The 20,687-nt window shown below is 40.3% G+C and overlaps 1 protein-coding gene across 5 annotated transcripts in view; it reads right to left on the bottom strand.

Annotated features, from left to right (window-relative positions):
- HELZ (helicase with zinc finger) overlaps positions 1-20,687 on the bottom strand; it is an 86,740-nt gene that overhangs the window by 54,572 nt on the left and 11,481 nt on the right. For 2 of the 5 annotated variants that reach the window (XM_066200324.1, XM_066200326.1), the window contains exons 2-10: positions 14,947-15,174; positions 13,154-13,190; positions 9,702-9,826; positions 7,495-7,551; positions 6,627-6,675; positions 6,139-6,214; positions 2,198-2,396; positions 1,084-1,191; positions 481-778 (exon numbers count right to left, since the gene is read on the bottom strand). In XM_066200324.1, coding sequence (XP_066056421.1) covers positions 481-778; positions 1,084-1,191; positions 2,198-2,396; positions 6,139-6,214; positions 6,627-6,675; positions 7,495-7,551; positions 9,702-9,826; positions 13,154-13,190; positions 14,947-15,156 — 1,159 coding nt within the window. In that variant the 5' untranslated portion in view covers positions 15,157-15,174. Of the gene's footprint in view, positions 1-480; positions 779-1,083; positions 1,192-2,197; positions 2,397-6,138; positions 6,215-6,626; positions 6,676-7,494; positions 7,552-9,701; positions 9,827-13,153; positions 13,191-14,946; positions 15,213-20,687 lie in introns of those variants that run through there. The other 3 variants (XM_066200325.1, XM_066200328.1, XM_066200327.1) reach the window with 3 other exon arrangements.

The raw sequence follows: 20,687 nt of genomic DNA, 5'->3' as shown, positions 1-20,687 counted from the left end.
AGTCAGGTATTGCAAGCCAAGAAAAAAAGACAAAATAACTTGTCAGATAGTCTGTTTTAATTACTGGGTTTATTGCCCTGTGTATTCTTATCCAGAAACACTTCATTTCTCTAATGACCTTTTCTGACATACTTAATGTCTTCGATATAAGAGTGTTTATAAAAATATAAACACGTTCTTATAAAGGCAGAACTTCCAGTGCTGCACTCAGACACACACCAAACTAGAAATTCCCAGCATTTTATCATACTTAGGAGCCACATCCTGACACAGAGCAAGTCATACCCCATTTCTCTGCCTGATTTACACCCTCTGAAGCTTTTGCCCACTATTTCTATTCCTATCTATGAAGAACAGAACATACAGTACAAAACATCCATGAGCAGTTGACAGAGATGTTGTTCTGCCCGAAACTGAAAAGGCAAGAGATGGCCTGAAAGATCTCCAGTATACAAAAACATGAAAGTTTTAGTACATTACCTTCAGTTGAAGCAGCATCAATCATCACTCGTTGCATGAGGACTGGTTCTAATCCAAAGTCAAACACCACAGTTTGGCGAAAAGTCCCAAAGATTTCTGTGTTAAAGGCTATACTGACTTTGTATATATAGTGATCTATTCCATTCTGGACCATCTTTCCTCCTATCCATTCCTGACAGTTCTCTGGAACTTCTTGTGATACCTGGGTAGTGCTGTCTCCAGCAGATATTGCAACGATACTAAAGTGTGGTCGATGGGCATCATAAAGCAATGCCACTCGATACAGCATTCTTGCAGGCTGGAAAAGAAATGCAAAGGCTGAAACACTGAAATTATTCCAGGAGCATCTTCACTTGCAATCAGATAAATGGGGTTAATAAGAACTATCAGCTTCTCAGAGCAGGTACAGGTCCTGCCTGATTTCCAGAAATCTGGGCAGTTGATACATAATCACTAGAGCTGCTGGGAAAAAAAGAGAGAGAAGGGATGGTGCTGGGAAGTTTCTCTATTTTAAGAATGATGCAACTGAAATCTTAATTGCAAAAGGTTATGGGTTGCATTCTAGTTACTGCTGACTCATTTTCAAAAAAAAAGTAGTCCTACCTTACATGTGAGAGCAAACGTCCATGTCTGGTGAGACTTTTTGGTGGTGACAGTTACCGAGAGCTCGGGATTATGTTCTACTCTCACTCCTTCTACACATTCACTAAGCTAGATTAAAAGAAAAAGAAGAAAAATTAAACTTCTACAGGCAGTTTCAAAACACAAACATTCAGGAAAAGGTAGCATTTTGTTTAACAGAAAGAGGAAAGAATGGTTTCCCAGATTGTGCAGGACTGATGCAAGTCCTACTCGGGAATTAATGTAAATACGTGCTAACGCAGAGACAAGCAAGCTAAATCTATCAGATCACACCGTGTCAGTGAAGAATAGAACCATTTAGGGACAATTAACCACAAGACTTGATTTTCAATAAACAACTTAATTGTAAATGTTTAAAGTAGAACAGAATTTCATTTGGAAAAAGGATCTGTGATACAATGAGGCCCAGAAGACCCCAGATCTCACTGACATCAACAAGACTTTTGAGACAACGGGAAACGAGAATCAGGCTTTCTACTCATCAATGCATCTTGCATAAAGCCCACTTTTTCCAGATTTTAATCAACAATAGATGGATTGAAAACTTCTTAGGGTCAGTGGTAAGTAGAGCTGGTCGAATGCCACAAAAAATGTTCTTTCTAATTCCAAAGAGCTGCCAACTTTTGATCATATCCATATCCCACACTCCTTGGTACTCCAACACTTTTGAGTTATTGGGGGGATTGGCTGTTCGTCATACCAGTGCCTGCAGCTGCAGGCAAAGAAAAGGAGCCACACACAAGAGTATTCCCCACTAAGCTGTGAAACCTTTATCACGTATTCTCCAGTTTAAGAAGTTCTGGCATCTAGTCAGGGAACAGGAACAATACCATGGGACTTACCTGACCCATCCTACATTGGGGATAGTGAATATGCAAAATGAGCAAGCTGTGATTAACCCACAAATCAGCCTAAGTCTCTCTGCAAGAAGACCTAGGGCAGGATGAAAGGGGAGCAAATTGGCTGGACAATTATTCGGTGAGGAGTGATTCGACCAGCTCTGATAGTCGGGGCGAAAACCAGGCTCAAGTTAGTTTTAAACATGAGTGCATAGAGAAGCAGGATATTTCCTTACCACTTTCTCAGGAGATAAGGAATTCATCCATTTCTCAATCAGGGTTTCCATGTAACTGCCCGAGCACTGCTTGTTCTCCTTCTGCTGTTTCAATCGGATCAAGCGGGACGCATATCGTTTCTGCCATTCTGTCAGCTCTTCCTGGGAATGTGCTGAAGTACACTGGGCACCATACCTGCAGATCCCTTGCTCTAAAAATCTACATAAAATAGAAAAAGACATTATGCCTCGAACTTTTCAGCCTCCAATTAAAGAAAAAATTTAAAAATATAAATTTATCAACATTTTATTTGTGAAGCCAGAAGGACATATGGGCATTCTTTAAGTTTCTTTCAGAAAACTAAAGGCAGTTTAGTCCATGTGAACTAATTTGAAAATGTATATATTTATACAGCATTTTCTAAGAGGGGCAGCAGCTTCTCTCATTGTAGAGCCCAGAAAGCTATATCAAATTTCTTAGAAATACAGGGGATGGAAGTCCTAAGAAATCTCCAGCTTTAAAGAAAACAGAATCAAGTGTTTGAACAGCAATTAATACAAGGAGATCACAGAGCATCCCTGAAATGACTAGGCACTGCATTAAGATGCACAAAGCCCCCTGTTAATCAAGGGCAAAGGAAAGATGCAGCATAATTTCTTCCAGTGATTACATTATTAGCTGATAAATACTCAATCAGCAGTTCTTCCTGGAGCAACAGTGACATCACATGGTCCCTTCTACTAAGTACACCTACAGAGAAACCTCTAGGAAAAGGTTTAATCCTCTTCTTTGGAAAGGGTGTATTAGTCTAAAAGGATCTGTCCTTGCAGACACTAAGAATTTCTTAAAGAAATACACTTTCCACTTAGTGGCATGTGCTGATGCATCGAATTAATGCTGTTCCAGAGGCCTGCACACAATTGAAGCATTCTAGTTCTCAGAATTTACTGCAAGTCTGGGCAAATGCCTGTATAACTTGGGAATTATTTTTATAATTTAACTTTGTATTAAAATTATAAACCACAAGGCAGTAGCTGCAGCCTCATCATTGTTCAAAACTGAAACGCTTAAAAAATAGATGACAAAATGAAAATGAAATAGGGGGAGAGGCTTAAGTTCTGAAGCTACCAGGAAAGCATTGGTTACGCAGAATAAAATTAAGCCAGGAGACTCTTTTGTTTCTTTGTCTGTTTGTTTTGCAAAAGGAGACTATGGAGAGTTAATACAAACACCACGTTTTTTTTATTTCCACACTAAATGTGAATTACATAATGTGAATTAAACTGTGAACTTTGAGCTGTGAGACAAAAGCAAGCCACACCTGACTGTGACATGAAAACCTTGCAGCACAAGTACCTGCACATCTAGGTCACACTTGCATCAGTGGCTCTAATTTGATTTAGCATACACTTTTCCTTTAAGAAATGTACTTGAAAGTTTGCATGCCCAAATGGTAAACAATATGAATATGATATATAACACCATGTCGCTAAAGGCCTTCTCAAGCTATGTTTCTTAATATATTTTAAATTAAAATGTTTTTCTTGGCAGTCAATTTCAGTATTCTTACTGTCAATTTTCCAATTCACCACTGCATTAGAATGCTAAAGGACAATTATGATTTTCACTTCCTAAAGTAAATGGAGTGCAAGCATAGAAAATTGCTGACCCGTTCTTATAACCTACATAACAGATTTAAAATCAAGTGAGTTTCCTTTTCATTATTTAACAGGAAAGCATATTACTTTAAAATTTGTCATCATTATACAGGTTTTCCAAGATCCCATTGTTCATATTTTTAACACTTTTTTTCCCCCCTCAATTTTACTTTCTTATTTAATACCTCCTGCAATTCCATAGCTTCATTATCTAGAATAAATATGCTGCACTCCTACTGCTTTATGGCACACAGGGGAAAAATAAACCTGAGCTTCAAAAATTCATATTCAGTACCTGCAACTGCCTCCTCATAAGGAAGTAAAATCTTCAGTCCCTGGTCAGAATGATGCTGTTCACAGGGATTTGCTGAGCAAAGCACATCCTTCTCACTGGAAGGGTTAACAGTGAGCATAAAGCTCGTTACAGCTTCAGTGGAAAAATGTTTCAGAGCAGTGGTAGGAAACATGGGATAGATGTTACTCAACAAAAGATCACCACAAGCTAAAAACTGTAAATATCTGGGGTTTTTTTAATTGCTGAATAAGCATCAGACATGATTAAGAGTCAAGAAGAGTTGCCAAGATCTAGCATCTCTAGAAAATCATGCCAAAAAGTAGCTCAAAATCAGCAATTCAGTCATGTCATTTAAAAAGCAGGTCAGAGCTTTTGAAAATAATTTGCATTAGTTACATAAACGGCAGGATCAAGTGCATAATGATGGTTCCTCCCCATATATATTAATACATTTTTATGTAGAGCAATGACAATTAACAACACAATATTGACCAGATGACTGGAAAAGACAAGGAGAAACACCAATACAAGCCATTGGATCTTCTCTGTGTATCTGAGTTTATGCAAAAGGGAAAATAATGAGATCTGATGGAAATTTTGGGTTTTTTATCTGAAGACAAAGCCCATCTTCCAACAAAGTTCATTCATCAGCACTGTAACCTGAGTGTGCTGCAGTCTGCTTACACTGCTGCCTGGGGAACCTCTCACACCTCTGAAATCATCCAAATTAGAAAAGGGAGGGGAGAAAGACAGATGCTGACTTGTCCCTAGAAAAATGCCCCTCAAAGCCCTGTATTATGAAAACTGAGTTAATGATTCCATTCTATAAACTGAAGTGCTGCTGGATAAACTGACCCTTCCAAAAACCTGTGAACAGGTCAACTCCTGTTCTAACAGGCACCTTTGCTTTCCTGGCCCCTTACTCATTGTGTCAGCAGGTAAATGAAAGAGGAACCATTCTGCTCCCTTCGAGGGGGTTAACATGAAGCAAAGAGCTTACCTTTTCCAGAGGGCGCATCACCCTTTCCAGAGGGTGCATCACCCTTTCCAGAGGGTGCATCACCCTTTCCAGAGGGGGCATCACCCTTTCCAGAGGGGGCATCACCCTTTCCAGAGGGGGCATTACCCTCCCCAGAGGATGCATTACCCTTTCCAGAGGGTGCATCACCCTTTCCAGAGGGGGCATTACCTTTTCCAGAGGGTGCATCACCCTTTCCAGAGGGTGCATCACCCTTTCCAGAGGGGGCATCACCCTTTCCAGACGGTGCATCACCCTTTCCAGAGGGGGCATTACCCTCTCCAGAGGGGGCATTACCTTTTACAGAGGGTGCATCATCCTTTCCAGAGGGTGCATTACCCTTTCCAGAGGGGGCATCACCCTTTCCAGACGGTGCATCACCCTTTCCAGAGGGGGCATTACCCTCTCCAGAGGGTGCATCACCCTTTCCAGAGGGTGCATCACCCTCTCCAGAGGGGGCATTACCTTTTCCAGAGGGTGCATCACCCTTTCCAGAGGGTGCATCACCCTTTCCAGAGGGGGCATCACCCTTTCCAGACAGTGCATCACCCTTTCCAGAGGGGGCATTACCCTCTCCAGAGGGGGCATTACCTTTTACAGAGGGTGCATCATCCTTTCCAGAGGGGGCATTACCCTTTCCAGAGGGGGCATCACCCTCTCCAGAGGGGGCATTACCTTTTCCAGAGGGTGCATCACCCTTTCCAGAGGGTGCATCACCCTTTCCAGAGGGGGCATCACCCTTTCCAGACAGTGCATCACCCTTTCCAGAGGGGGCATCACCCTCTCCAGAGGGGGCATTACCTTTTACAGAGGGTGCATCATCCTCTCCAGAGGGTGCATTACCCTTTCCAGAGGGTGCATCACCCTTTCCAGAGGGTGCGTCACCCTTTCCAGAGGGTGCATCACCCTCTCCAGAGGGGGCATCACCCTCTCCAGAGGGGGCATCACCCTTTCCAGAGGGGGCATCACCATCTCCAGTGGGGGCATTACCTTTTACAGAGGGTGTACTCCTCGCTGCTCGTGACGCCCCGGGGAGGGGGGCGGAAGTGCCAGCCATCCTGTGACCCTGCGGGACACAACCGCGGTTATTTCACAATTCTCACTTTCCCAGTCACACAGCAGCTGCCCAGGGACTCACATCTCTAAGCATCAACCCAAGGTGGACCTGAACACAAGCAAAATTACCCACCCCCCAAAACTGATTTACAATCCGTGACAAACTCATTTAGAGCAGAAGTCATGAAGGTGAATTTCAAGCCATCTGCAGAAGGAAGCAGGCTCTGATACAGCCCCCCAGCCAATAAACAGAAACTTCTGCCTCCAAATTCAGTCAACACTGAGATAATTCTGCCTCATTGAGGCTCATCACAACAGTCAGGTCCCATTTTTACTTTTTGACTGCAATGTAGCTCTGAGCATTCAGCAGGATCCAAGTCTTCTCACTAGGAAATTATGTAGCTTTAAATTGAGTTACATACCTTCCTCTAAATCTTCTACATGATATCCTGATGGTACTTTACCAGCTGCCTACAATTATATAAAAAAGCCCACAGTTACAAAGGAACACAAAACAATTTCATCAACTGCTGTCAAAATGGGTTTTAGAACAACTATTAAAAAATATCAATCATAAGTTGAAATTACTTCCAGTCACAAACCCTGCTGATAACAGGGATTCTGATAATAACAGGAATTCTGACAGGAACACCGAATCAACTGGTTAGAAAAAACTTTTAGAGATTTTTACAAGACCAAATTCTACCCTGCAATCAACTTAACATGGACTGCAGTGGATTTCTAAAACACCAAAAACTAAACTGCATTGATAAGTCTTTCAACTTTCAATCCACATCGAAGTAAAAGCTCAAATAACTAACTAAGCATAAGGAAAAAAATGAGAGGGGACAATTAATTCAGCAGATACAAGAGCTTGACCTCCAGTACAAAAAAAAAAAAGAAAAAAAGGTGATTGAGAAGATATTCATACAATTTAAAAATTTCTGAAGTCATGTTTATTACTTCAGACTAATTTCCAACAGAGAAAAATGCAACAGATAAATAAATAAATAAACACTGCAGATCTAAATGCTTGGAATTCTTTCTACTTGCTACTTCAGGAATCAACAACCTATTAGCATCATCTTTTATTTTCTCATACATCCTGCAAGACTGTGATGAAAAGTTCCTCAAGAGGTTGGTGGATAAAGAGCAACACACCAGCGGAAACAGTAATTTTTGAACCAGTCTGTTCCCAGTGAGCCTGGATCTCCTGGGACACATGGAAAGCAGCTCTTCAGCTGCTTCAGGTACTGCCCATTATTTCCCCAGTAATATCCTCATTATTACCTCTGTTTCAGCAAGAAGTGTTTTCAGTCGTGTGAGATCTTTAGTTACCATCCCGTTCTGGGGGCAGAAAGAATATTAATTATTGAACACATAAACCTTCATTACGTGCATTAAACCACAGCAACGGAGTTCATTTCCCCCTCAACACCACGAGAAGGAAAAATGAATTTGACTTACAACACCAAGTGGAAATGACACTAAATAAAACTGAGTAAACATCGAGGTATAAAAGGGAATTCTACACTGGCCAAAATCAGCACTAGACTCACAGCAAGTATCAATACAGGACAATTCAGGAAAGCACCATATTAAGAGGAACTTGAGGAAAAAATGTACCATGGTTACTGCAACACTTCAGCTCTGAGGAATTAATATAACAATCTTTCACTGCTGTTGCAGTGATGGATTTATTTCTTTTTAAGGATCTACTTTACAGATCACTAATTTCTGCAGTTCCATAACTCTTCCTGCTCTGATGTAGACTGTGTCGTGTTTGGAGTCTTCCCTCAAAAGCAAAGATTAGCCATGTGACTATCTGCATAGTAAAGTACAACTGAAGTAAAAATCTTTCAAAACTGGTTTTATGTTAAATACATAGGTATTTGTAACAATTTCACACTCTTATAAGCCAAAACTTTGATTAAAGGAAGCCAGACCTGTGGGGTTTATTTCAGTAATCTCTTGCAGAAATTTAATTAAGTGCTACTACATTTGTTAGACTTCTCCACATTCTGACTGTGCTACCGAGCAGGAGAAATGACTCTTTGCTGAAAACTGACACACTTAACAATCCTCACACTTAGCCTTTTTCCAAAATGATTTTTTCACTTTTTCAGCAGAAGGTTGAAAATTGAACTTGTTGAGCTTAAATGCATTAAGAGTAAAAAAAATGTTACCAAGAATCATTCTCTTAAGCCCCTGGGGAGGAAACTGGATGGATTCCAACTCTTCAATAAATTCATTCCAAAACTTTGTTTCACTTCTTCTTTCAGACAATGGCACAGTCAGTAAATCAGCTGCCGATTTTAATATTCCTACTGAAAACAACTGGGTCTAACAACCTAAAGCTTGTAAAAACCTCTCAAACGCTGCTCTGGGATGACACTCTGGAACTCTACACAAAGGTACCTTTATTAGCACAACAACAGCTCAAAACAAGGGCACTCCACATTCCCTGCAATAAGACTATTTTACTAATTTTTCCTGAAGGCAAGTTTCCTTCAACCTCACCAGGAATTTTTCAATTAAACATTTTTTCGTTAGAAAACAGCTAAACAAAGGGAAAAAAAAAACCCTTTCTTTATGTAAAAATAGCCAGTGGCCGGGGGGAAGGGAATTCAGGATACAGGCCAGACAGACAAACAGAACTCTCAAAAACAACCTCCTGATTCAGTTAAGCACCAAGATACAGGAGACAGGATCCAATCTCAAGGTAAGAGGTTCTCCTGCAAGTTGCTGATGTCACATGCTCCCCTCAGTCTGACCAAGCTGTGACCATGTTTCTGGGTGCGTTAAGATCAGCAGTTCATGCTGATGAACCGCCTATTTAATCCAGATTACAGAAATTAAAAGGACACTAGAGACATACATACATCCCTAATTTCCCCTTATAAGTAGTCACATAAAAGTCAGAAGCTACTTTCATGTCTGGGCTTAAAAGCATCTTTACAAGTTTTAAGAGTTCAAGGGTAAAATAGAAGCTTTGAACTCAAACCTTTATCTTCATCCTGAAATGCAAAGCTTTCTGTCTTTTCCTGAAAAGCTTTTTATGCTGTTTTACAGCTTATCATGGGCCAGTTATTTAAAAGTCCAATCAATATTTTTTCTGCTTTAATGGATAGAATTCCTGAAGTCCATACAAAACGGGGTCAGGGACAATTTAGAATAAGCAAGCAAAAGTTTGAGATTTATATTACTCTTGCCAATCGCACAAATATGCAAATTTATTTTACATTCCCTGAGGATTCAGGGCCAACAATGAAAAACCTTTTCAAAATCACAACATCTCTGAAACACTGGTTACGCAACAACTTGGCATCCTGCTGATATATGTGTGCCCATATATTTATCTTCCCCACACAAATCATTTTGGTTGCAAACTGCCAGTGAAACATATGTCGGAAGTTTGTTATTAAACAGATTTTTTAAAAGAAGGAAGTACAAAACTGGTTTTTTTAAACCATGTAGATTGCAGCAAACCCACTTACCAGTGATTCCCCCATCAGTGATTTGGAAAGAACATTAGACACAATTTGCAGCTTCCCTTTGAGATGCATGCAGCAGAGCACCGCCCGGAGAGATCCATCGCCCTTGGCCAGCCCCTCTCCCAGCACTGCAACACAAATCAGCCACTATTACCCTCAGCACACCAGCCATTTAAGTCAAATATACAGTTTCCCTTCCCCCTCAACAAGAAAACAAAGTCTGACAGGTTAAATCCGTGGCTTGTTGGGTGTAAATTAAGTATCATGTGCTGTTGTCTAATATTAACTTGAAGCTTGTCTCCCACCAGCTAATAAATGCTACACATGAGCTCAAAAAAGGTTGTCATGTTTACATGCTAAAATGACACAAATTAAAAATGGGAAGGGTAAATTCAAATATCTGACACGGACACAAAGGACCTCCTCTCACAGAAAGGGTAAAAAAGAAATAGCAACCAACAACAACCTCTCAGTAACACAAACATGCTCAGGAAGATCCATTCATGCTCACGAAACACATGCCCTGTAATTTCCAAAAATAGCCAACCTCCTCATGGGCAATTCCTGCTCCTCTAAAAGGGCTTTTATTCACTTATGCTGCAAAGTGTGGCATATAGGAACGATTGTCTGAGCCCAGAAATTTACAGGCTCCCTGCAACAGAAAACTTTCTGAATGCTTCCTAGCACAGGATCAGCAGCAAGCAGTGCCAAACAGACACTCTGTGAACACTTCCAGCAGGGACGGGATTTATTTCACGATACAGACGTGCTTCAGACAAGCTGCAACAACACTTAATCACATGTATTACCTGTCCAGAAAACGAAATGCCAGAGTGACTAAAAAGCTTAGCAAGCTAAGTGTGTGAATTGAAAAGAAGGCTGGACAGTTGTTTAAAATTAAGGAATTATAAAATAACTGTTATTGCAGGCAACATCAACATCTGTGTTTATACTGCTACTCATGCAGATGCAAACAGCCCCTCTTAGTGCTAACAGGAATTTCACGTTCACCACAACCTCAGGATTACATTTGAGAATAATAAATCAGAACTCCTCACTCAACAGACGTTCACTTCGTTAACAGAAATTGCATGAAAGACTCAATAAATAAACAGTCCCACAAAACATCTCAATAAAAACAACTAGGCATCTCTTCAAACTGCAATGGTAACTAAATCCATTTTTATAAAGTGCCTCAAAGATTAGTCTGAATGCACCACTCTGACAGTACAGACTACATAGCCAAAAATAGAATTTACTTCCCAAATCAGAAGCAGAAGCACCAAAAATAGCTTTAACATGTCTGACAGTTTGCTATTTTAATCTCAAAGATTGAATCTCCAATTATTATATTTCATATCACTATCTGCATAGTACCATCAAGCTAAAACATACAGTTGCACATAAAAACTTGCAACACATTAACCACTCTCTTCCAAAAGATTTGTGGAATAATTTAAGAGATTTTAAGTTATAATCATCATTCCCTGTAACACTGCAAGCAGCATACTCTAAAGAACATGTACTTCTCCAGCTATTCAGAATGCACTGATCATTCAGGTTCAAATAAAACCATCACAGCTGTGCAACATGTCAAGTCTTGTAAAAAGGCAGAAGAGCAGCTTGAATAAAGCCTTGCCCATTATAAAAAGCCCGTGAGTATCAAGGAGTGTGAGTATCAAGTAGTCCACGCTAAAGTTGTTTCTTCCCAACAATAATTCAAACACAAAACCAAAACTAAGACCTTCTGGGATCGCAAATGCAAATACTCTAAATGGGCTGGGCTACAATTGATAACCACACACCATGGAGAGCCACAACCAAATCATCCATTCATATAGTCATAAAAATATGGTACGTGTGCATCTATGTGTATATATGTATATAAACACATACATAACATTTTTATATACATACACAAATATGGCATTAGTAAGATCAAAAATGTCCTCAGTTTTAGATCTGGAAAATAGTATGTGCAGAATATGCTGGCATGAATAAAGGAAATCAACGTTCATCTGGATGCTATTTCTTTGTTAACTAATATACATTTAAAGGCTGTTTTTTTCTACTTAATTTTAAAAAATAAGATAGAGATCAATGGTCCTGTTCCACCCATTCCTATGCCTGTCCAGTGAGAGATGACAAGCAGTTACCATGACAGTTCCTTTGAGATACCGACAACTGACACACGCACACCAAGAAAAAGTTCCACAGATGAAAGTCACCCCTGTCCCCTCTGACAAACCCATCCGAGCTCATTGATGAGGACACTGTTCATTAGAAACAGCATCCTCCCTCCTACGTCCTTTAACCATCATTCAGCTTTCCATATGTCTCTCGCTTTTATTTGCCGTCATAAAAGACAACTCTGAAGTTACAATAATACACCCCTACAGCATATATCAGTAAGGTAAAAGAATTATGTTAAATAGTTCAGACTATTTCAAGAATGGTGCTGATTAAGTAACAGTCAGACTTTTTAAAGGTTTTAAACTTTGATTTTACACCTACAGAAAGCAAGTTTATTTTTCTTAGTCAATTTTTATGGACCTTTACCAGCAGGCTGCAGAGACCCACCAATTCTCCAAACTATGACCTGACTACCAGTGAAGCCCCATTAAAAAAAGCCCAAAACAATATAAAAACCACAAACCCTGAAAGGAACAATTTAAAGATTATCATTGCTAGCACAGGAATGTCAGAAGAGTAGATCACAGACCGTGTAACAAAACTGTGACCTGAAAAAACTACCTTTAACATTCAGGAGTAGTTAAAGAATTAAAACCAAAAGGTGGGATCCACCCAACTTTTCTTTCCAAAACTGATAAACTCTGTTCCAACACTTTACAAACTCAGTGAGTTCTCAGCGAATTCTGAATAATTTGCATTATAGATGAACAACAGAGGATTAGGAAAGATGCTTAATTCCTTCAAAAATCCCCAAACTGAATAAGGCAGTGACACATGAAAGGCTCGACTTCAACGGGACACAGGCACATTGGGAAGCTTTAACTAGTGGGCATCATCTTGATTTTCTCTGAACTAAGTCCCAAATGCAAACCAAAACATCCACCACGTCCCTGGGAAGAAAGGCAGAACATCAGTTGTCTTTGTGTCTTTATCTCTGGGAGAATCCCCACACCAGCAACTCTTCCTACATTTGTGCACTAAAATAACTATTAGCCAAAGAGCACCGCTGAGCCAAAACATGGATTTGAGTCCTAGTACTTGACTAAGAGGTGAAAAATTGTGAGACCTCTCCTTAAGGGAAAAAAAAAAAAAAAAAAAAGGAGGGGAGAAAAAAGCAGAAAAAGTATTATAAAGCAGATACATAATTTTAAATAGGAAAGAACCACTGTTAGCAAACTAACAAATCTGGGCATCAGTTTTAAAAATTCAGACAACTGACTGCAATTCATAACACTATGTAATAAAAAAAGAAATAAGCATACCATGCCTACAGTCTTCATCTGCTTGCCCATACTTTTTCTGAAAGGTAAAACATGAAAAGTTTAAAAATAGCATTATTCCAGTTAGAATAAACAACTACATGCTTGAATTACAAGTTTTTAAAAACTTTTTAGAAACCATTACCTTGTCTTTTCCTGGGTGGAACATGTAAAGAACATAAGTCACATGTCAATTATAATATAATTAATTCTTAGAATGCTGACTTTTTCTCAAATTCTCAGTTAATTCTTAAAATGCTGACTTCTCAAATTCTCAGCACATAGACATTTTAAAAGAGGAGCCTGAATGGTCAAACGTGTGTGTTATATGTTTGTGGATGGCTCACAGCACCTAGGAAAAATCTACAACTCAACTTTCAAGACGCTGTTTATTTTTTTAATCTTGCACTAATATAGTCACATTGAAATTTTAAGATACGCACATTATTTTATTCTGTCTTTTCAGCAGCGATTTGAAAGATTATTTTGTTTAGTAAAACAAGAAGGAAAATTTGGATTGTTTTCCTCTTTTAAGATTTCACAGATCTCTATAATTTAAGCCTTTAATAGGAAGTTTTTGACCTCAAGTATTTTTCCAAAGTCCCTGCAGACTCACTGCAACAATGTCACTATGATGAACATGCACATAGGTGCCTCAGAGGATTTTCAAAGAGTGATGTCAGAAATAGATTAAATAATCCAAGCACCAATCTGCACACTGGCTTACAGAAATAATTTTGAGAGGTCAAGTCTGTGGTAACACAACTTCTATTAGAAAAACCAACCTCACTTATTTGTGAATCTCTTCTCCTGAGGAGCCATAACATAGCTCACTTCTTCATTTAAGAGGTTTCCCAATTCTTGTTTTGCACACTGAATAGTCCAATCCAGCTATTGATTTGAAGAATGCTTCAAAACACTCCCTTAATCAGATGGGCAAGATGTGAATTAAAGCTGCCCAGCAAGGTCTTGTGACTTGGCCAAACCTTTTCCACCTGGGATGAAACTGCTCCTACTCAATACATGAAGATTTGGACTGGACAAGGCTGCTGTAAATCTGTGACAGCATTTCAGAAAGGTAAGAAAAAGCAGGTTGCAGGTTTATTCTTAAGCACTGAAAGGTCCTTTCCTTTAAGAAACTGAAGCTCTGACGCTTTAAAGGAAGGACACAACTTTGGCAATGGGGTCACCTGTAATTCAGGGTTATGCCTCTTGCTTTGCATTTACAAACCTTTACCCATTTTCACCTTTCCACTAAATATTTGCCAGAGTCTAAAAGTTACATCTTGCACCAGATATGCTCTAGCCTCACCCTGGAAAACTGAGATTAAGCATTGAAAGACTAATTTTAGGCCCGTGCAAATGGAGCTAAAGCAGGTAAACCAGCTACCTAGGTTCTGGCATTTCTTAACTTTGTTCCTTGAGTGTTTTTATTTGCGGAAACCGTAATTTCGTGCTCTTAAAAGATAAGGTAATTTGGTATGTAATTCAGCATATGTACCCTAAACCCAGCTATTTTGCCTTCCTGGAACATACATATATTTTTAAATGTTTAAAGTATTTTTCCTTATTTGTGTAGAAAACTGTGATTAGGACCCAAACCAAGAGGTTCCAATCCTGCAAAATAAATGGATCAGGGAGAGCTACAAGACAGAAGCCTCAGAGATGTTACAGCAAGAGGGATTCTGTGGGCAGAGCAACATGCCAAAAGTTCTGAGTTGTATTTAAATCTTGACAATACAAGATATTTGACTTTTCTTTCCAGTTCACTAGATACTATAAAGAGTCACACTCACAAGTTGTAAAAAGGAAGCAATTCTATACAGAAGAGTCTCGATTTTGATGCGGTCGAGTTCTGCCTGGCAGGGCTCCGGGAGGTGAGCTGGGGGGTACTGGCTGAGGGAAAGGAGAGCCTCTGTGCAATGCTTCACTGCCACTTCATAATCCTGCTGCTTAAGGGATTCACATGCTTGTTCACATGCCTTCTCTGGTCTTCTGTCTGCCATGACTCAGGGACAGAAATCCTAGAGCGGGGGCAGAGGGGACGATAAAACGTTGGTTAGCTGTGGAATGGCACTGACAACTTGCCAACCAACTTCCATTCCCATCTCAAGGTGCTGTATCACATCCCCCTCGTGCTGTGCCAGTCACATTTCCTAAACCAAGCTTCTCACTAACTAATTTCTTCCCAGGCTTTTTCTCCATCGCTCCCAGCTCTGTTTTGATTCTAATTCAAGAAGGTACTTAAAGCCCACGACTGATTTTAAGAATGTAAGTAGGGGTTTCAAATGTTAAAGTCAGCATGGATTTAAGCAGAGGCTTTTGGGTCTTCAATGGCAACACAACCTTTGCTTTGGAAGGAACACAACTCATCCCCTAAGTGCTGTCTCTGAGCCTGCAGCCATGAACTCCACAACACCTTCTCTTCCAAGCACTTCTCACCTACACTGGGGAGGACGAGGAGATGTTTCCTCTGGGTGAATCACAACAAGGATGGACAGGGAAGGACAGGAAAGACCAGGGGGTCAACAGCAAACCAACCACTCGTCTCTTCCTTCTGCTGCTTTAGCTACACTTATGGCTGAGAAAGTCTAGGTACCCCTGCCACACCAACACCTCTTTGCAGAACTTCTGAAATAATCTTAAAGTAAATATTGGGGGAGGATTGAGACAGTTACTAAAAAAATCTATCCACAGACAGACACTATCTGCCAATAAACTAAGACAAATGGTTATCTGCATCTGAACCACCAGCAGGAGAGCAAAGCACTTCCATAATCCCTGTCCACACTCTCCCTTCATTGACATCTTTAAATGCATGATACATATCCCTAGAGACACTGTGCATTAAAGCTGACTTCACAAAAACGGGTTCTGATAACTGAAAGAGGGAAAACCTTAAGAGTTCTCATTTTTGCTTTTAGCAAGCAGCATATTGTCAATATTTGTGATTAGAGATCAACTATTAAAATTGTCTCAAATACTTCTACTCCACTTTAAAAAATCACTGTTAAAAGCTTTCTTTACACTTGGTATTTTCAGATTTTCAACAAAAGGTAGAGTAACTTCCAGAATTTAAAGCCAGATAAATGCATTTTCCTCATATGAAAAACAATCATTACCCCACTTTTCCCATTAACACCTGCCTACGACAATATTCAGAAGAAATGTAAAGTGTTTTCATATATTGTACAACACAGTGTCCTATGTGCTCCCTTCTATTCTTAAATTTCCATTCAGTATCAAAATAATTACATAAAAGAATACTGATTTTTCAAGACTTAAAACGGCTTTCTTTTTACAACGCTGATATAAAAACTCATATACAACAACAACAACAAAATCTTCTTTAAGATAAAGGAACATAAGCATGAATATTTTGCAGTTATCTTGGTATAAATCTGTGATGTGTGCCTCTTTCTTAATAACAGCCTTACAAGATATTACCTCATTCATCCAGGTATTTCTTTTCCTGCTAAAAATAAGTCGTCATTTTCGAACAATAGGAACAGGCAAGTAGCTTTTGCATTTCCATACATATGAGTAAATTCATCCATGAGGCAATTCTATTAAGGATTCTGCTGGATCACTTAAGCATGTATTTTCAATTACATAAATGTTGGGTACTCCTAAGCTGTGCATGCAAGGATCTTTTCTAGATCCAGCTAAAAACTGCACTGGTTTCCAGTGCACTACCATTTTAGGCCACGGTGTATTTCACAAATCTAGGATCTGCTTCCACAGTGACACAACAGTTAATTGATGTTTTTCTCATGGACATTCTGTTTTCCTCCTAAGGGACTGCAAACGGAGGACTCCATGAACTCTGCTGTACTTTTGATTTCCTCACTTCCTGGCTGACATAAAACCAAAATTCCTTTGACCAAAAGGCTGAGCAGAGCTTCTGTGTGTTTATTCCCCAAGAGCTGATTAAACACAGATCCCATCCTAAGTGACCTGGCCAGCACAGCTGACAGATTTGAAAGCCCTTCTCCTCCAACAAGGCACCATGTGAAAGACAAAGATGTTCCTTATCAATTGCCTTATGCTGACTGGTTGGAGAAATACAGAACTCATCTGTTTCAGAAGCTGGATTTTACACACCCAGCAGTGCCCACACAATTTCCTTGGTCAATTTGAAGACTCCAGAGCACTTCAGAGGACATAACTGACCCTGAGCAAAATCCTGTGAATTAAGTGGAAGCAAGAGGAGTAAGGAGCGAGCTGTTGGATAACTGGCTAATCTGAGTCACACCAATGATATTTCAGAGTGTAAAAAATCCACTGAAATCACAGTGCACGGGACACACTGAGAGATAAGGAGCCACTGCAGTGTAATTTGTTTGGAAAAAAAATCAAATCATAACAAACAAAACCAATATGTGGACAACATACAGAAAATCATGCACTCAGGCTCTCAGCTTTCATTCCAATCCTGTCTAGAGCCATACATGCAGACTCAAACATGCACAGTCATTAGGCAGTTGTACCATCTACTTCAGACTCCAATCCAGGTGCTCCAGACTATTCCTTGGAGACACCTGACCTTTCCTGCTGCCTTCAGAAACCTTCTTCCCTAGTTTTGGTACTCTAAATCAGCAACTGAGACTGGTGAACGTGAATTACAACAACCAATTCTTAAAATCTAGTCCGTTAAAGTACCGGACTAACCCACATTTAAAATCCTTCAGAGCAGCTCCTAAGTCCCAGCAGGACCAGGAACGTGACTGTTCCTCTCTGCTGGGCACTGCTGATGCCTCACCTCAAGTCCAGTGTCCAGTTCTGGGCTCCTGCCTTCCAGAAGGGCATTCAGCCCAAAGAGGGGAAGAGAGCTGGAGAAGGGGCTGGAGCACCGGTGTGAGGAGCAGCTGAGGGAGCTGCTGGGGCCCAGCCTGGAGAAAAGGAGACTCAGGGGGACCTTCTCAATCCCTACAACTGTCCCAAAGGACGTTGTGGGTTGGGCTCTGCTCCCTAGGAACGAGCAACAGGACAAGTGGAAATGGCCTCAGGATGCACCAAGAGAGGTTTAGGTTGGATATGAGCAAAAATCTCTTCACTGGAAGAGTGGGTAAGCATTGGAATGGGCTGCCCAGGGAAGTGATGGAATCACCATCCCTGGAAGTGCCCAAAATACAAGTGCACTTCACCATATAGTGTAGATGGCACAGCAGTATTTGGTCAAAGGCTGGACTCAACGCTCGAGGTCTTTCCCAAACTCAAAGGATTCATGGAATCATTAACAGCCAAGGAGCGAAGGTACTTGTTAAAAGAAATTTATTTTCAGTTCTACAGATCTTTATTTTCAAGATTTCAGGCATAAAATAGGAATTTCTACATTTGCTCTGAGAGTGGTATTTATTACAGATTAGAACTGAAAGCTGAAGTGTCACAAGCCTGTGCTATATTCCCAACTCTCTCTGCAAAACCCAGCAAATCACTTACGAGCTTCACTTCTGCCTGCAAAACTGAAATTAAAATACTAACACGTAACAGAACAAACATCAGGATTATTCATTTTCTCAAAGAGACCTGGAAAACCATATGCCAAAAGCGTTCTAAATTCAATTCTGAGGAATAATTTATCCTCTAGTGAAGTTTAACACATCTTCAAAATATTGAAGAAGCAGTAAAGAGGCATATTCCCACCACCTAAAGTTGCCTATCTAAAATAGGTGGACATACCTAAGAAATTATATCTACAAATATATAATCTGGCCTCATATTTAGAACCACAAAAAAACTCCAGCCCTTAAGTAGAAGAGAACTTACTGAACTTCCGTTTCATTGAAAGCCAAGTGGTACTCAGCTTATCTTCCACAAAATATTATTTCAAAGACCTGGCTAGTTCCAACTGGTGTAACTTAAACCTTGGTGGCTTTTACAACTAACCATGAACTTTTTTTTTTTTTTCCCCCCTACAGCTAATGATTTTCGGGCTCAATACTCCTAATGAGTATTCCACCTTCTTGCCAAAGGGGTTTTGTAAGCAAACACGAAAAGAGTAACTAAAATCCAATCTCCAAATAAAGCTGCAGATTTCCCCTCCAGAGCTGCAGAGGGGGCTGGGAAAGGCAGAAGGGACAGCTTGAGGAGGAAGAGTGATAAACAACGTGATCCACACAGTCATTTATTTCCAAGTAAACACTACGCCTGCTTGGTGCACAGGAGGCTCTGAAGAACTACTCCACCGTCTGATGAGTCCAACTTCAAATTAAAATCGATGTAGGAGGAGAGAACATCATGAACTAAAATTCCAGCGTTTCACGGCGGTTTAACTCATAACTGTGCACTTCCATGCTCCACATCTTACTGACGTGTTTCATGGAATCAAAGGGTCCATACACTAAGATAATAAGTTAAAGCATGTGACAGTTCCTCAAAAAATTTCAAACAGATGCTTTTTCAATTCACTGTAAAGCATCTAGCCAGATAACTCTCGCTGTACTTCATAAACAAACAGATTAGAGGGCACAATGCTGTTCCTATTAATGTTACTGGCAAAATTCCCAATGTCTGCCAAGACAGAAGGATCAGATCCAAGGTCTCGCATGCCAAGCTGACAAACAGTAGACAAGTCAGTAAATATTTGCATATTTTAACCAAACATTAACATCTCTTGTAAAGATTTATGCTAAAGCAATGATGTTCAACTTGCAGTCCTACAGTGAGACTGGTAGGGATTTACTGTGAATTGAATTTACTTCAAGAGCCACATCCTGGGAATCGCAGAGTGAAGCAAATGAATGAGACCCATTGCCATGGGGAACATGCAGGGGGAAGAGCCTCTCCAGCTGCCTCCCATTACAATCCATAACCCTTCAAACACTTCTGCTGAGGGAAATAAGCACAAAATATTCCTTGCCAAGGCCGCTGAGCCGTGTCCTCCTGTTAGCAGCTCGCTGTCCTGCGGGAGAGCACGAGATGGATCTGCCCTTCCATTGCCTACTGCGGTCAGGCTGGCGCAGGCTCCCAGAGAGAGCAGGGCAGGAATTACTCATCCTGCCCCTCTCCACAGAAATGCAAGCACTCTGTTTCCCAACCCTTTGGCATTTTGCAGCCCATCTCACAGACTGGAAAGGCTGGCCATCATACTGGGGAGAAGCTTTAAACACGTAATAAATTCAGGCAATACTCAAGAAAAGACAGCTGGTTTATCAGAACTTCCCAGCAATTCCTTTTAAGAGCAAGAAGAGCCCTACTAGGTTTATTTACGAGGCTGGTTGCTCTGTCCTTCCTCAGTAACTTCTGAGCTTCAAGTCAATTGGAACTGAATTTCCCAGAAGTCTGAAGGGTCTTGAAAGATGCTGCAGGTTTCATGAGAAACGTGTAACAAGACAGATAACAGACCCAGGGAAAGGTTAAGTTATAACTCAGCCCTTTGTTGATACCAAGACATCAGCTACCCCATCAATTACTGCCACGTGCTGCCATTTACCATCAAGAGCTGTAGCAAAGTATCACTCACCAGTGAAAGAAGAGTCTTATTTATTTTTCTTGCCCGTAACAGTCAGTGCCATAGGCTGCATTCATCAGTTTA

The sequence above is a fragment of the Chamaea fasciata genome, unplaced genomic scaffold (genome assembly GCF_029207755.1).
Source record: "Chamaea fasciata isolate MVZ Bird 193981 ecotype frontalis unplaced genomic scaffold, bChaFas1.0.hap1 SCAF_19, whole genome shotgun sequence".
Classification (NCBI taxonomy): domain Eukaryota; kingdom Metazoa; phylum Chordata; class Aves; order Passeriformes; family Sylviidae; genus Chamaea; species Chamaea fasciata.
The sequence above is the reverse complement of the archived record's forward strand: the minus strand, read 5'-3'. Positions and strand labels throughout refer to the sequence as shown.